The sequence below is a fragment of the Thamnophis sirtalis genome, unplaced genomic scaffold, assembly GCF_051295495.1.
Source record: "Thamnophis sirtalis isolate CommonGarterSnake01/CBP01778 unplaced genomic scaffold, rThaSir2_p1.2 scaffold_10, whole genome shotgun sequence".
Taxonomy (NCBI): domain Eukaryota; kingdom Metazoa; phylum Chordata; class Lepidosauria; order Squamata; family Natricidae; genus Thamnophis; species Thamnophis sirtalis.
The window spans coordinates 22999528-23017377 of NW_028261390.1; the positions used below are offsets into that span (position 1 = coordinate 22999528).

The window sequence follows — 17850 nt, forward strand, 5'->3', positions numbered from 1 at the left end:
TGGAAGATTATATCTTACAATTCATTTTTTTTAGTGTTTGTCCCACATGTTGCAAGATTTATTTATCTTTGCACTGGGCTCACTTAGTTCTTACAGTGAAACTATCAGTACATGGTGTGACAAGGGATTTATTTATCAGCTGGCTTGTTACAGAGTTTAACACTGATTATAGTTGAGAGGGTTTGAGTGCCCAATAATCCAGCTAGATTCTGCTCTTAAGGATTACTAGATTCTGGATCTCCCTGCTCTTTGCCAAGTACCTTAACCACTACAGAAACAAAAACATGGCTGGTTTGATTATCTATGATGAAAGATTGAAAAAGGTAGTGAAAAATACCAGAGATAATTAATTGAAATGGATAATTATTTGATAATGTCAAAATCAGATCTTGGAGCAATGAATCCGGGGGTGAGAGGGGGAGTGAAAGAAATGTGAAATGTAATCAAAAGATTGCAGGGGAAAAAGCATAAAAATATTTATGAAAATATATTGGAGAGAATGCAGCATTGTGAAAGATTTTTTTTAGATAGTGCCACAGTAATTCGTGGCGTTGCTTTAAAATTGAATTGAAAGAAGATGCCAATAAAAATGCATTATCATATGTAACTACAGTTAGGATAAAAGTAAGACTTTATATTATCTATAGAAAGAAAAATAGAGTGAGGGCTAATTTATATAGATAGTTGAATAATATATATATAGATGTGTATATAGAGAAAAAGACAGATGTAATCAAAAACAGCAAGGAGTCATAAAGATTAAAAGAGATGGAGACAATGCAGAGCAATTTTGATGGAAATAAAAGTTTTTCTGAAAATGGGAGAAGGATAAAGAAGGAATCTCTAAAAGAGAAAATGCAATCAAAAATAAAATGAATGTTTGAAAGGAATTATGTTGTGTGTTGATTTAGAGAAAGCACACAATAAGATGAATAGGTGTGAAGATTTCAGAGGGGTGGGTTCGAAAGAGCCAAGAGTTTAGCAGGAAGGAGCTGTTGAAATTAAGATCCTCAAAATACAGTATATAAAATGGTGTCTATAGACCAATGGTGGTGGGATTCAATTTTTTTTTACTACTGGGTCTGTGGGCATGTCTTTATGGGCATAGTGTGGCTTTGTGGGCATGCTTTGTGGGCGTAATAGGTGAAGGATACTGGAAAATCCCCATTCCCTCCCCACCCCACTAATCTGCTTTCCAGCTCTGTTCTCCTGTTCAGGCCAACAAAAGAAGATCAGCTGGGAGGCAGTGGGGGCGGGCCAGCCTATTTGCCGGTTCTTCAAACTACTCAAACTTTCCGCTACCGGTTCTCCAGAACCTGTCAGAACTGGCTGAATACCACTTCTGGTATAGACCTGGTGAAAACAATGATGGATTTGGAGGGACAGAAAGATATGGAATGAATGAGTTTGGAGAAACTATCTTAAACTATATTTCCTTTTCTTGTTTCTTCAGTTTCTTTGGTTTATACTTCTCGCTTTTTTCTCTGCTTGGTATAATGTTGCTTAATGTTGAAAGGGAATAGCCTAATGAATGTTATGCATTTTTTAAGGCAAATGTTTTCTCAAAACTGCTCAACTATAATAGTCTTTTAGTTTTTATGTTTTTTAATTGAGTTGTTTATATCGGTACTTTGTATGAGAAACTACATTCCCTGATTTTCTGAACTTACATACTTGTGTGTTGATATTAGTAGGTAGACACACATGTCAGATTTTACATTTTTATATTGAGGACTACTAAACCAACCTTGGCAGAGCCCTCATCTGTCCCGAATCACCTCACCTCACATGCAAGATGGTCTGAGAACCATCATGTCCAGAACCTGCTCAATGTATATATTGTTTCTTTGAAAGCAGTATTGTTTTAATTCACCTGGTGTCAGAATGCTACATTATATGTTAATTGTTGATAGTTGAGTCCTCAGTTCAGGGTAATGGCCCATATAGATGATGTATTCGAAATATAGAGCCATCCAAAATGATGAAATTGTATTACAATTATCATCATCACCACCCCCACCATTATAAAAATACCCTGAACATTTGAAATTTAGAAACTCTGATTCATTCCTCTAATTCTATGTATTCTATAAAAACATCCTATTATTATTTTTGTTTTCTCAGCCAAGTGTTTAGACTGTACTATTCAGTGGTGAGATTCAGCTGGTTCAGACCGGTTTGAACAAACCAGTTGTTAAATTGCTGGCTAGCCCTTCCTGCTCCACCCCTTCCAGGAGTCCCCACGTGCCCCATTTGGGCTTCTAGGTAAGTGCAGGTAAGCCTACTAGGCCCAAAACTGGGCACGGAGATCGTGTGCCCCCCCCAGCCCATTTTTGCTCCCAGGAGAGTACAGGAGGCCTAGTGCTGCCTGTCACACCCCCTGGCCACGCCAACCATGGCCACGCCCACCCAGCAGGCCACTGGGGCAGAGAACCAGTTGTTAAATTATTTGAATCCCACCACCGGTACTATTCTATTATTATTCTATCACTCTATTTGGTGTGTACCAAGGACCTGTGGGTAGCCAGAAGAACTGAGGCAGAGACAGGAATAAAAGGCTAACAAGTTTATTCCCTTAAAGTACAAGCTAACACTTCAGAACCGGCTTAGATAGGAACGCGCGCTGCTCGTTTGGACAGCTCCCTATTTATACAGGAGCTGTCAAACGATCGGCCAATCAGCTGTCGAGCGCTTTCCCGCTCAAACCTCTAGTCAGCGCAAGCTCAGAACACAACACTCCTCCCCCCTTACATTCGCGCAGGCGTAGTCCTGTAAGTAAGCTGGACGCCGCCTGATGCGGCCTGATGCCCTAGGCCCTTCTGCTTCGCTTGGAGGTTCTGGCTGTTCGACCGAGGACTCTGCATCGGAGGACGGCGATCGCCTGGGCCGCCGGAGAACACAGGATGGTGCTGGCCCACCAAGTAAGTCGCCGCTTCGGTTTTGGGCTGTGGCTGCTTGTTCTCGGCTGGCCGCTTCGTTTCCGTGCTCGGCGTCGGTCGTCGTGTCCGTTGGTGTTGGCAGGTCGGTTGACTGCTGCCGACTGGTGGGAGATTGGTGCCTGCTCCGCAACTGGTCGCAGTGGCGTTTCCAGACTCTGCCGTCGAGGAGCCTGACCCTGTAGGAGCAGGGCCCGGTTTGGTCAATTATTATGCCCGGCAGCCACAAGGGATGTCCTACATAATTCCGGGCATACACTGCCTCCCCCTGGATGAAGGAACGGGACCCTCCCCGGGAATCTAATGGGGTGGTAACGGAATAAGTGGGGTGCAAACGGTCTAAGGTTGTCCGCAACCGTCGTCCCATGAGGAGCTCGGCTGGGCTAGTGTTTGTCTCCGGCGAGGGAGTAGTATGTTGGGCTAGCAAGAAGGCGTCAATTCTTTCCTGCCAGGGAAGGTGGTCTAGCTTGGAAAGAGCCTCTTTGACGGAGCGAACAGCGCGCTCCGCCAAGCCATTGCTAGCGGGATGGAACGGGGATGTGAGGGCATGTCGGATGCCTTGTGAAGCAAGGAAAGCTTCAAACTTGGTGGCTGTCAGTTGCGGTCCATTGTCGGACACCAACACATCGGGCAGGCCGTGGGTGGCAAATAAGTGGCGCAGGGTCGCTATTAGCGCGTCTGCAGTCGTAGAGGACATGTGGACGACCTCGACCCATTTCGAGAAGGCGTCCACAGCGACAAAGAGCATGCGGCCGTGAATAGGGCCTGCAAAATCAACGTGAATGCGGGACCATGGGGCTGAAGGGGGCTCCCACGTTCGTGGCTCAGCTTTTGGTGGCAGCGCCTGGGCACCCTGGCATTGCGGGCAGTCGGCGACATGGTCGGCGATGTCTTGGTCTAGCTTAGGCCACCATACATAGCTCCTACCTAAGGCTTTCATCCGGACAATTCCCGGGTGAGCGTGTTGTAGCTGCCGCAGGACAGTAGTCCTCAGTGAGGCAGGTACGACAACCCTATGGCCCCACAGCAAACAGCCGCGCTGAACGGAGAGCTCCGCCAGGCGTGACTTAAAGGGAAGGTAAACGGTGTCTACGGGGTCTTTTGGCCACCCTCGCTTAACCCAGTCTAGCACCCGGGAAATTACCTGATCCCTTGCGGACTCCCGGGCGATGTCGGCGGCAGAGAGTGGAAGGTTGAGGTCGTCTATTAGGAAGACAGGTGCGGCAGCAGCAGGGTCTTCCAAGGCTTCAGGCAGGGGGCAACGGCTGAGGGCATCGGCGTGGGCGATCTGCTTCCCCGGTCTGTGTTTCAGCTGATATTCGTAGGATGCCAGGAAAACAAACCAGCGGGTCATGCGTGGGGAGAGAACCTGCGGGGCAGGGCGATCTCCGGCCAGCAACCCGAGCAGGGGCTTGTGATCGGTGACAATTTGGAATGGGCGGCCGTACAAGTAATGGTGGAACCGGCGCACCCCAGCCACAATGGCAAGAGCCTCTTTATCAATTTGGGCATAGTTACGTTCAGCGGCAGAGAGCGTGCGTGAAAAATAGGCAACTGGCACCTCTGCTCCGCTGGGTAACTGATGGCAAAGGACGGCGCCCACCCCATAGGGTGAAGCGTCACAAGCGAGCACAAGGGGCAAGTGTTCGCTGTACTGTACTAACACATTGTTGGAAACAAGCAGGTGTTTGACCGCTAAGAACGCGGAGGCCTCCCGGCGGCCCCACACCCAAGGGGCACCCGAGTCAAGGAGGCGATGCAGTGGCTCAGTGACTGTCGCCTTGTGGGGAAGGAAGACAGCGTAAAAATTAAGTAGGCCTAAAAAGGCCTGTAATTCAGCTCTATTCTTTGGAGCAGGGGCCTCAACGATGGCTTTGGTTTTGGCAGCCGTGGGGTGGATGCCACTGCCATCGATAAGGAACCCTAAGAATTCTATCTGGGATACCACAACTTGGCATTTATCTCTCTTAACCTTCAGTCCCACTTTTTGGAATCTTTGGAGAACCATGCGCAAACGGGCCATGAGTTCATCCATGGAGGTGGCTGACACAAGGACGTCATCAAAATAGGGGACGACGCCTTGGAGTCCTTGGAGCAGCCGCTCCATTAAGCTCTGGAACAGTCCCGGGGCAATGCTGACCCCAAACTGCAGTCTGCGGCAACGGAACGCACCCCGGTGTGTGACAATTGTCTGTGCTTCAGCTGCTTCATCGTCCACGACCAGCTGTTGATAGGCTTGGGCGAGGTCGAGCTTCGCGAACATAGTCCCCTCGCCCAAGGTGTGCAGCAGATGTTGAACCACCGGTACTGGGTATGCGTGGGAAGGCAAGGCACGGTTGATTGAGCAGCGGTAGTCAGCGCAAATCCTCACGCTGCCATCTGGCTTGATGGGTAGCACAATGGGTGTTTCCCATCTGGCATGGTCCACTGGCTCCAAAATGCCCTGAGCCACTAGTTTGTCCAATTCAGCGTCTACTTTTGGTTTGAGGGCGATGGGCACCCGGCGAGGCTTCATCCGCACGGGCTGTACGGACGGGTCGAGGTTAAAGGAAACCGGCGTGCCCGTGTACTTGCCTAATTTGCCATCAAAGACTTCGGGGAACTCGTTTGCCAGGCAGTCGAGTGCATTTGAGCTGAGGTGGTGAATTCCGTTGATCTGTAGACCCAGGGACTGGAACCAGTCGAGGCCAAGAAGGCTGGGCAGCCGTCCGTCGACTACGATGAGGGGTAGGCGGCCGTCAAACCCCTTGAACTGCACTCTGACCTTGCGGGTGCCAATTATTGGAATCAGGTTGCCCTGATAGTCTCTCAGTGTGATATGGCAATCGTTCAGCTGGCGTTTCGAAAGCTGTGGCACAATGCGTTTGATGGTGCTCCATGACACGATAGATGTGGCAGACCCGGTGTCGAGCTCCATCTCGCAGGGCTTCCCCTCAACCATGACTGTCAGTTGAATTTTCCTCTGAAGTTGGTTGCACGAGAGACTATGGTGAGAGTTACGGAGAATGGAATGGCAGTCCACTCTCGCTTTCTTAGGGCCCTCTGTTCTGGGACAATATGGCCGCGACCTCTCAGTCTGTGACTCGGACGAGGACATGGGCTGTGCGGCTCGGCATACTCGAGCGATGTGACCTTTCCTGCCACAGTGCTGGCAGAGGGCTTGCCTGAATCTGCACTCAGCTCTTTCGTGGTTACCTCCGCAACCACTACATGCAGATTTAGGTCTGCCCTTCTGCCGTTGCCAGCTCTTTCTGCTCGCCTCATCAAGGCGGTTGATGTCCTCATTATATGCTTCAGCATCGGAATCTTCGCTTTCCGAGTCTGGCTGACTGGTCACTGTGTTAAAGGCATTGGCAGGCTGCGCGGCGTTGGCGGCCCTGGCCTTCGCGATGGTGGCTAGAGAAGCAGCAGCTATTTCGGAGGCCCGAACTTCGTCAAAGGCTTTCTGGAACGACAAGTCTGATTTTGTTAGAAGCCTCTTCTGTAGCTTGAGGTCGCGGAGGCCACACACTAGGCGGTCGAGAAGAGCTTCATCCAAATCCCGGAACTCGCAGTGCAGGGCGGCGGATCGTAGGGCAGCAACGTAGGCACTCACGGACTCCCCCTCAGCTTGGCTGCGCTGATGAAATGCGTGCCGGCTGGCTATCTTAGACGGGGACGGAGCATAATGGCTCTTCAGTTTTGCCATTAGCTCAGGCCACGGAACGGCCTTTATAGGTTCAGGAGCTGTCAGAGCTCTGGCTGTGTGGAAAACGTCTGAGCCACACACGGACAAGAAGAACGCACATTTCCTCTCATCTGTCAGCTCAGTAAGGTCGTGTGCGACCAGGAAGCATTCAAATCGAGCCGTGTACGACTCCCATGTCTCAGCTCCATAGTTGAATGGCGCGAAATTTAACGTGGCCATTCCTGTCAGAACCAACGACGTCTCGTCGCGGTATGATTAAGCGCGGTTCTAGTGACTCAGCGAGTGACTTCAGCTGTCAGTGACTTCAGCTTCTCGTACCTCAGTTTGGCGATCCCACCTTCGTCGCCAGTGGTGTGTACCAAGGACCTGTGGGTAGCCAGAAGAACTGAGGCAGAGACAGGAATAAAAGGCTAACAAGTTTATTCCCTTAAAGTACAAGCTAACACTTCAGAACCGGCTTAGATAGGAACGCGCGCTGCTCGTTTGGACAGCTCCCTATTTATACAGGAGCTGTCAAACGATCGGCCAATCAGCTGTCGAGCGCTTTCCCGCTCAAACCTCTAGTCAGCGCAAGCTCAGAACACAACACTATTGTTGTTGTTGTCATTTATTTTTTCCCTGATTCATTTCTGCCTTTTACGGAATGGTTCCGGACAATGTAACTGTTTATCTTGAAAACAAGTTTTCAATTACATGCTTGGCTGGGTTTACATTATCACTATCAGTAGGCTAACTAGATCAAAATGGAATCACTGATCTAAATCCCCCTTTAACTGGAGTCCAGAAGCCAATATTTGAATTGGGATTGCTATTTCATTTTTACTCATACTCTGCTGTATTTTAAGACGTATTGATTATGTTTTGGAAGCAGGTCAGTAAGAGGCCTTCACTTCATCCATAAAACATGAACTCATTTTGCTGTTTAACAAAATACAAAAATCTAACAAAATATACTTGCAAAAATAAAAATAATGTGGCCTGCAAGGATAAGGCTTATAAAATACATACAATATCTTCATGTTGCTGCTATAGTCATTTACCAAGAAGTCTTACTAATGGAATCTATAGATAAACAAATAAAGAAAATGATTTTTTTTTCTTCAGGGTGCTACTCAGAGAGGCATACTGCAGCGTGTATAATGCCATTCAATTTCTTGAAGTACTGTATGCTTATTCTATACCTTAGGGATGTTGTATTGGAGGGGTACTTAAGCAAAACCTGGGGTCTACTTATATATGGATGGTGTCTTTGATTCCATACTACCCAATTATGTACAGTATGTATATTTGTGACTATGGGATTCCCGCTTGGACAGGGAGTTTACAATTAGAAAAGTGTTAACTTTTGAATGGTGAGATTATTCTTGAGTGTAATCAGTAGTTAATATGTAAAAAGTACCACAATTAATACAATCCACTGTAAGCATCCTAAATGCTTTACTTATTATCTAAGCCAGGGGTAGTCAACCTTTTTATACCTACCGCCCACTTTTGTATCTCTGTTAGTAGTAAAATTTTCTAACCGCCCACCAGTTCCACAGTAGTGCTGATTTATAAAGTAGGGAAGTAACTTTACTTTATAAAATCTATAAAGCAGAGTTACAGCAAACCCCTACTGCCCATCATGAAAGCTGGAACGCCCACTAGTGGGTGGTAGGGGCCAGGTTGACTACCACTGATTTAAGCAATTTTATGACAATAATAAAATGGATGCAGTGGCTCAATGGCTAAGACACTGAGCTTGTCGATCAGAAAGGTTGGCAGGTCGGCGGTTTGAATCCCTAGTGCCGCATAATGGAGTGAGCTCCCTTACTTGTTCCAGCTTCTCCCAACCTAGCAGTTTGAAAGCACTTAAGAAATGCAAGTAGAAAAATAGGAACCACCTTTGGTGGGAAGGTAACAGCGTTCCGTGTGCCTTTGGCATTTAGTCATGTTAGCCACATGACCGCGGAGACGTCTTCAGATAGCATTGGCTCTTTAGCTTTGAAACAGAAATGAGCATAGCTTCCTAGAGTCGGAAACAACTAGCACATATGTGCGAGGAGAATCTTTACCTTTATGATAACAATGTAAAATGGGTTGCTTGCATAGAATACTTCTGATATCCGTTTAGTAATAGATTAGCAATAGCAACAGCAGAAGGGATTTTTCCAATTTAAGCTGAAATGACAAAAGCTTAGTAGAGGGAAGAGTGCTCTTGAATGTGAAAGATTATGAACTTAGTTTAGTTTTGGAAGGTAAATAAACTGCTCAATAGCATTCTTGTCTTTAGAAATAAGTGGAGATTGTTTGTACTTGAGGCTCTAATAAAAGTTAAAAGGTAGCTGGTTTGAAATCTGTTCGTTTTTATTGTGGAGGTCAATATTGATTGTCCTGAAAAGTTGAAGCTTTGGGAAACTGACGTATGTAAAGTTAATCAAACAACTCTCATTGCAGAGAAAACTGTCAAGCATCCAAAGAAATTGGACTCAATTGTGGGTGAAGCCATGTGCAAGTTTTTAGGCTAAGGGTTGCACCTTTAAGTGGTATGTCATAGACCTAAATATCCATTACATGTATAAAGTTGGAGTGAACATAGAAAAAGTAATTTTGAATCTGCAATCTGAATTTAAGTTTAAATACAGTTAATATGAATAGTGCCATGGTTTTAAAACTTGGAAAAAAAAACAGATTAGGGATAGATTGGAGAGATAGGAAAATCTATGTGGTGACTAGGAGTTGAAAATAACTTGATCGTACATAATCAAGCAATAATTTAATATTTTTCAGCTTCTGATTTATTAGTTAAAATTAAGTGCAACAATCAGGGACCACATACATTCCAAGGATCTGGAAAAAGCACATCTGGACAAGCATCTTCAGATAGATTAATTGAAATTTAAACAATATCTGTTGGGTAAGAGCCGTTAATCATTCATCCTTTCTCTACCCATTGGGAAATAGACAAGTTTTAATTTTGACATCTTTGTAAGCAAAATGGATGTTAAATATATCTGAGAATTGTAGACGAGGGAAGACTAAACTCAATCTGTCTATCTCTCGGGTTCCGTGTCAATCTGATTATTCCTAGCTATGACCAGTAGTATAGCATCCTCCCTCTTGTTCAGCAAGTATGTATGTTACTGATCTACAATTCCTATAATTGCCATCTAGAAGACCAGGCCATCTTATAATTGGAGGAATACCATAATAATAGTTTCACCTTCAACTGTTAAAGATTAGGGTTACACTTCAGGGCACGGAATGGGATGTATGTGAATTTAGCTAACAAAACAAACGGATGCTTGAACTATATTTTATAACCATAAAATGTATGTCCACAGAGAATTTTATTCCTTGATTTTTATTTCTTTCTACAGGAGACAACAGAGTTTTTCCAAGAGGGAACCCTAGGCAGAAGACAGAATAGCTGCTAACATGAGCTGCAGCAGCACTCCTACCTGCCCTAAAAGGAAAGACATGAGGCTGCCAACTATTAAGCCTTTGGTAATTCTATAGTAACACAGAGTAATGCAAAACAAAGGAGAAATCAAAGGATATTAGGGATCGACTTGAGATTATCCATCAAATACTTCATACATTAAATATATTAAATAACCACTGGGAGGGCTATCAAGTATTTTTCAATGGACCCAGAGTTCTTCTTAGCTCATTGTTATGTGATCCTTCAAAGTTCACAGCTGCCTGAACGCATTGCAATCAAGTGACAGTGTTTATTGTTAGCTGTGCACAAACAGTTGGAGGGATGGTCTAAATTAAAAAATGCCAACATGATGACATGACCAATTCACATTGTAGAGATGAAAATGCACTTTGTTTCTTAGAGACCACTGTTGGCTGGGCTCTCCTTTCCGTGTTGAGGGGCCTAGCGATGCCTAATCCCATCTCCTATCATTATTACCAGCTGAACAGTTGGAAGGAAAGTACAGAATCACAATCCAAGATTTTGCAAGCTACTTACGACATTTGGCCTGGAGGGGAAATGCTTTTGGATGGATTTGGGCAACTGAACAGTGAAAGAAAGGAATGAGAAACTGGATCTCATGATCTCATTCATTGTACTTCACATGGACGACAATTTTATTTCATTGGAAATAATGCATGGAACAATGCAGAATTAATCAGCTAACAGAATTGTGTTTCCCCTGTTTATTACAAACTTAAGTGAAAAAAACCCAGCATGTAAACTTCTAAAACAAGAAAGGTGCATTAAAACCACAGCTATCGTTCTATTTCAGACTGCTCTAAATAAAGATATCCTTAGGAGCAGTTGTTGCTACAATTAATCCCAGTATCGAATGTAATTTTGATTGAGTTTTAATGTTTAGTCCACTGCTTCCCATCCCAACCACTGTTGATGAATTCCAGCAGCTTCCACAACCACAACTCCCATCATCCTTAAAGAGACAAAAGCCGGGCTGCCCAGCCCCACTGGAGAGTCCCCTGCTTGGGAGAGGAGAGCCCCCTGCCCCAAAGGTTCTTCACACAATGCACAACCTCCCAGATCTTGCAAGAGGAAGGTGGGCTCATCAAGCCCACCAGCTCTTCTCCCCTTTATTTAGTTTATTCGATAACTAAATATTGGACTGCGTTGATTAAATCAAATCTTATTTAATCTTCTGTAACATTCTTTTTGTTTTTGTTTTCCTCGTCTCGTGTCAGGATCAGCTTTGTGAAGTTATACACATCAATTAGTAGAATCCAAATTTATTTATTTGGTTTATTTCTTGTTCTGTTTTGTTGAAGGAACTAACAAAAGGTAAATAAAGTAAATATTAAATCTACAATCAAATAAATGCAAAATCATCTTAAAAATTAAAACCTGCGGAAAGACATATACATCTGTGGAGTTCTTGGTACTTGAGTGCTTGCTTGAAAATATTTTATTACCCAAGTAGATAACATCATCACCGCAAATGAGGTGAATTACGTAAACTACCTGTTTACGTTTGCCAGGAGTGGTAGAGGTGTGGTTTCCTGCTTGATGGTTCCTTGATTAAAGTATTGTTTTATACATGATTGCCTGATATTGATCCTTGCTTATCTGATTGTGCACTGCTGGAGGGAATGTGCTTTTTTTGTTTTCTTCCTAAGGTTTTTGTGTGTCTCCTGCGTATGATGTATAAATGTGGTTTATCTCTGTGTTCCCATTGGTGCCTGATTTATCTGACTGCCAAACTTCAAAGAATTCCTAGCATTTTGGATCTGCACTCATTCATTCATTTTATCTGGCCATCAACTCACATACCAACTGTAAGTCACAATCATTAAAATGAAAATTAAAAAAAAACCTAGGTTAGAAAAAAGCAACAAAATACATTGAACCAGTGTGACAATAATTGACTTTAAAATACAGCTAATCCTCAACTTACAATCATTCAGTGATGATTCAAAGTTACAATAGTACTGAAAAAAGTGTCTTATAACCATTTTTCACACTTAAGGACTGTTGCAACATCCCCGTGATCACATGATCAAAATTTGTTAACTGGCATGTATATATGACAGTTGGTGTGGTGGGATCCCCTTTTGCGATCTTCTGACTAGCAAAGTCAACGGGGAAGCCAGATTCAGTTAACTGGGTTACTAACTTAACTGTAGTGATTCGCTTAACAACTATAGCAGAAATGGCCATAAAATGGAGTAAAACTCGCTTAACAATGGTAACTTTGGGCTCAATTTTGGTCATAAGTTGAAAACTACCGGTACAGAAGCTGGCCGCACTGATGCTCTGTTCCAATCCATGGGGGAGGAACCAGGTCTCCAGTTTGCCATGAAAAGCCAACACGAGTGGGATCGTCCTAATCTCAAGGGGTATTTTTTTTCTATAGGGAAGTTGTTGTGACAGAGAAAATATCCTTCCTGCATCCCATAAGATGACACTGTTTAATTGAGGGGAAACAGAATATGCCTACCCTTTCTGATCTGGCTAAGAAGTTCTCACTTCCACATCATCACATTAGTCCCTATTTTACCCACTTTTTTTGGTTAACTTTCAGTATTCAATATTTTAATATTTAAATGTTTTAAGACATGGGTTTCAAAAAAACGTTTTTTTCTCTTCACGGAGCTGGGGTGGGTGTGGCTTGAGCATGACGCATCTAGCACTCAGGCTGCCAGTTCGACACTCCTGTTATAAGACGAGAAGGGGATCAAGTGACATCATGCATGTCATGATGTCATCACATAAACAATTTTATTTGCCTGCTTTCGAGCAAGTTACAGGGGTGGATTTCAAACTTTTTAATACTGGTTAGGTGGGCGTGGCTAGGTGGGGGGCATGTGACTGAGGGGGCATGGGCAACTTCACATCACTCATGCCCACTCAGTCACATGACCCCCCCACAAAGCCACACCCACCAAAACAGTGGCAGAAATTTTTGACAAGGGGGGGGTGGCGCCAGGCGAGAGCTCTTCACTGTCTCCCAGATCATTCTGGGGACGAGCCAAGTAGCCTGCTCTTGAAGTGGCAGCTGTGGCTGATAGGCTTGCCCCGGGGCTCTCTCTCCTTCTGCCCAGGATGCTCCGTTTGCCCCATCTGCCTGGGAGACAGCACCTGGGGAGGAAGGAAATAGCCATTCAGGCAGTCTCAGGTCTCCTGGAGCGACCCATGTGCACAGGACATTCGGCTTGCTCTGGCAGTGCCCGAGCTGGAGGAGGTGGTGGTTGCAAAGCCTCAGGGCTCCCGGAGCGGCTCATGTGCACAGGGTGTCCCAGCTGGAGGAGGGGGTCAGTTGTGGCGGTGCCTCTAAGCACTGCCAGAGCCAGCTGGGTGCCGTGCACACATGTGCAACTCTGGGAGCCCCAAGGCTTTACAACCACCACCTTCTCCAGCTCTGTGCACGTGGGCCACTCCAGGAGCCCTGAGGCTTTGCCACCACTGCCTCCTCCAGCTCGAGCGCCACTGGAGCCAGCACACATAGGCTGCTCTGGGCACTTTTTAGGTGTCCAGCCTGCTGGGCTGCCCCGTGCCCATCACAGCTGCAATGCCTGCGGCTTTGGGAGACACTGGCCAGTGCAGAGGTGCGGGCGGAGGCTAGCCCCCCCCCCTGCAACACGCGGGAGGCTCCCTGCACTTCCTCGGCTTGTCCAGCAGCAGCTGAGCCCACTGCCCTGAGCCGGCGGATGGAGGCACTACACGGTGCGGCTGGAAGCATGCTAAACTTGCTCTCCCTGCCACCACTGCCCTCTCCTCCTGCCGCCTTCTCTTCCTGCCACCACTGCTCTCTCATTCCGCCACTACTGCTCTCTCCTTCTGCCGCCCTCTCCAGCATGCACAGCTTGCTGGGCTGCAATGGCGGCAGCTTCAGGAGACGCTGACTGGTGGTGAGGGGGGGCTAGACTAGTGCGAATGCTGCTTACCTTTCTGTAGGCACAAGGAGGCAGTTGTGTGGATGGACATGGCAAAGATGAGGGAGGGCGAGCATCCAAGTGTACCAGTTTGGGGGTGTGCCAGCCAGCCATCACTACTGGTTTCATGACCCACGCCCAATTACCACTACCAGTTCTCCCGAACTGGTCCGAACCAAGAGTAATCCACCTCTCGAGCTTACCCCATTGCACAGCATTCAGATCTTAAACCGGAGCTGTCAGCTTTCTAGCTGATAAGCTCAGCATCTGTAACCCACGGAGCCATAACGCCCCTATGTAGCTCATATCATGGCACAATTATCATGGGTTTGATATTGGATTACTTCTTTAATGCAATGTGTTTACTGCCTTTGTTTTTGTAACTCTTTGGTTAGTCTGATGTATGGTTTTTGATCCTTTTATTAGAAAAGGTTTGATAAGCCAGAGTGGCATGTAAGTCACAGTATGTAAATAAACACAGTAATCAAAATTGTGTAGTGTACATAAATTGTGTGATGACATTTGCCAAATGTCATAAATGCCCTAATGGCTTCCACTGTATGTCTGTGAATGCTGCATTTCTCTGCGTTATTAAACCTTTTACTCATAATATTTATTAAGAACATTTTAATGCCGCCAATTGAGGGAAAGCAATTTTTGTAAATGGATATATCTCAAACCACAATAGTATTACAGAAGAGTTATAAACAAAAACAGTCTAAATTAACAGTTAAAATTGGATTGCTCACTATGATATACAAAGATATAAAAGAGTCAAAATTCATAAACACAATTTTTATAGACATTAGAATAAAACATGATGAGAAATACACACTGTGAGAAATTTTGTTTGATTTTTATTGCATGCTTACAAAAGCAGTTGTTGAGAAGTTCTTGGTTGTGAGTGTTCAGATAAGCAAGTCGAAAACCACTCCTTTCTTATCTTAATAATTTGAGAATTTAAAAGGAGTCCAGGTGTTACTTGATGTATATTAGGCCAGTTTATATAGGGTTTATATGTATGGTAAATATTTCAAAATCCAGGAGATTAAAAGTGGTTTGATTGTTGTTATCTCTTCTGCCTTCCCCATGTTGGCACATAGGCCCAGTGTGCTTTATCCGTCCTAGTTTCAGAATTATTTTCTAGGGCATCGTTTTTGCCTATGCCAATTTTGGAGGCATATCACAAATCACAAGTATTAATGAATATTAAAAGTAATCTCTTTGCTCACTTTGTATCAAATAATACAACAATGGGAAAGGAGATTATTATCTCATAGGTAAAGGTAAAGGTTCCCCCGCACATGTGTGCTAGTCTTTTCCGGCTGTAGGGGCGGTGCTCATCTCTGTTTCTAAGCCGAAGAGCTAGCACTGTCCGAAGATGTCTCCATGGTCATATGGCCGGCATGACTCAACATCGAAGGCGCACCGAACGCTGTTACCTTCCCACCAAAGTGGTCCCTATTTTTCTACTTGCATTTTTTACGTGTTTTTGAACTGCTAGGTTGGCAGAAGCTGGGACAAGTAATAGGAGTCCATTCTCTTATGCGCCGTTAGGCATTCGAACTGCCAAACTGCTGACCTTCTGATCGACAAGCTCAGCGTCTTAGCCACTGAGCCACCGAGTCTTTTTACCTTATTACTTCATAGGCAAGGCTTAATTGGATATACTTAAACTGAAAAGGAATAGGATGGCCTGCCAAAGGTGACATTTTATTTGAAGGTGCCTCCCATTGAAATGGATTGTAGTTCAGATCTGATTTAAGATGAAAGTCCATGAATTAAGGAGAGCAGGGAAAGTTGTCGAGTAGCATATGGTCAGCAAACTAAGCAGGTATGTTCATCACAGATGGAATTAAACTCTTCCTGAATTTTGTAGTACATTTTCAATTATTGTAATGCTAAACTCTATAGATTGATCATCATGGACAACTCACATTTTTAGTGATATGGGAAATAAATAAATATTTCTCCGGGCTTTCTTCTACGGAATGGAAACAATGTTTAGAATCATTGTTTAGACTGGGAGAAATACCAATTTAGCTGAACTAACAGAGACCTCAGTCCTATTAATCTATTGGAAAGTTTAAAAATAATAATTGCATTCATTTTTGGCTTCCCAGATGTTTTGCTTACACTAATGGAGATATAAAAGAACAGCTTACCAAACTGGTGCTTTAGCATTCATAGTTTAGTTTAGTATTTATAGTGAAACCTGTTTTAACAGATTAGATAGGATGTGGTCATGTCCATTAACCATCCATTAAACAAAAAAATAATACATGTGGAGCAATTTATATTATTTGTGGAATGACATTATTATTCAGTCCTTACATATTTGGATTCATATGTCACACTGTATGAATACTGAAAATTGCTTATTCTGTAAATTTCTGTAAACTGTAGAGGTATTAACTACTGATTCGTATGGCTGTGTTAGGCTACTTTGAATATCACAAGCTGTTCTATGACTGCTATTTCAAAACTGCACATAGAGTATTTACATTTGTTGCAAAATCATGAAAATTGCCACAGAAATTTGATTTGTTGCATGACTACCTGATTACATCAGTCTACTAAATTCAGGATGTTTTTCCCTTTAGAAAAAAGTGCATTGAAATGTAAATTCCTTTTTCTGAAATGTGAAGAAATACATCAGAACCAGAGGTGGTATTCAGCAGGTTCTGAACAGTTCTGGAGAACCAGTAGTGGAAATTTTGAATAGTTCAGAGAACCGGTAAATATCACCTCTGACTGGCCCCACCCCATTCTATTCTCTGCCTCCCGAGTCCCAGCTGATCAGAAGGGAATGGGGATTTTACAGTATCCTTCCCCTGTCACGTCCACCAAGCCACACCCACCAAGCCATGCCCACAGAACTGGCAGTAAAATTTTTGAATCCCACCACTGATCACAACTGATAGAAAAAAAAGTTATATTTTTTAAAAAAATCTTCAAAGAAATCAGAACTTTTTCCTCCTTTTCTGTGTTTCCATACCACCAGAGGGCACACACTCTTAAAATATGCACCTATGGATCTAAGGTTAGTTTTATACTAAACAATAGTGAAAGAAAATAAAGAGTTTAGTGATGCTATCATATATTCTGGCATCTCTTGGTGTTTATGGCATGACAAAACTCTGCTGTAGCAGACATCCACATAACAGCCAACTTCACAATTTTAGTCATCTCTATATCTCCAATGCTTTATTCTTCTTTATCATGTAAAAAATGAGAAGAAAGGCAAATTGAAGACTGATACTTTAAAGGTGTAGAATTGCTAACTTTCCTTACATTTATCAGATGAGTCTGCAGAATAAAGTTTAGCCATTTTATTCCTTTTGTAGATCACCTGTATTTTTGAAGTTATGGGGCAGGAGGAAATAAAAGACTAGAAAGGTATATATGCCAGCAACTTTAAGCCACAGTTTGTGTTAAATGTGATTGGTTGAACAAGACATCACAGTTGGTTTATAATAGATTGTATACATCATAAACCACTGTTTAAAATTGTAATGGCTTTTTTGGTTTAGTGCATTATGTGAAACCAAAGATATAGTCCTTCCCATATATCAGGCGGTTGTTCCCCTAAATCTCAGTTTTAACTCTGAAAAGAAAGATCCATTCCATCTAAGGTAGTTAGAATCCAAGCCATTAAATTCAAGTATTTCCCAGTCATTCTAAATTGGCTGTAAAATTGTCTATAAAATTCCATTTAATGGCTTTCAAAAACTTTATTGGTTCACTTCCCTAACTCTTTCTTTCATATTACCCTCTATAGTTTTCCTTTCTACCAAATTGGTATTTCCTCCTTTTTATTCAATGCAACAATTTCTGGCTGGCATACTTTGGCTGCATCAAACTCATTATTCATTC

The 17850-nt window shown here is 43.8% G+C and overlaps 1 protein-coding gene across 1 annotated transcript in view; it reads left to right on the plus strand.

Annotated features, from left to right (window-relative positions):
* EGF (epidermal growth factor) overlaps positions 1-11455 on the plus strand; it is a 59496-nt gene extending 48041 nt beyond the window's left edge. The window contains exon 20 of the mRNA XM_087724213.1: positions 9984-11455. Coding sequence (XP_087580339.1) covers positions 9984-10017 — 34 coding nt within the window. The 3' untranslated portion in view covers positions 10018-11455. The remainder of the gene's footprint in view (positions 1-9983) is intronic.
* Positions 11456-17850: the final 6395 nt, after the last annotated feature.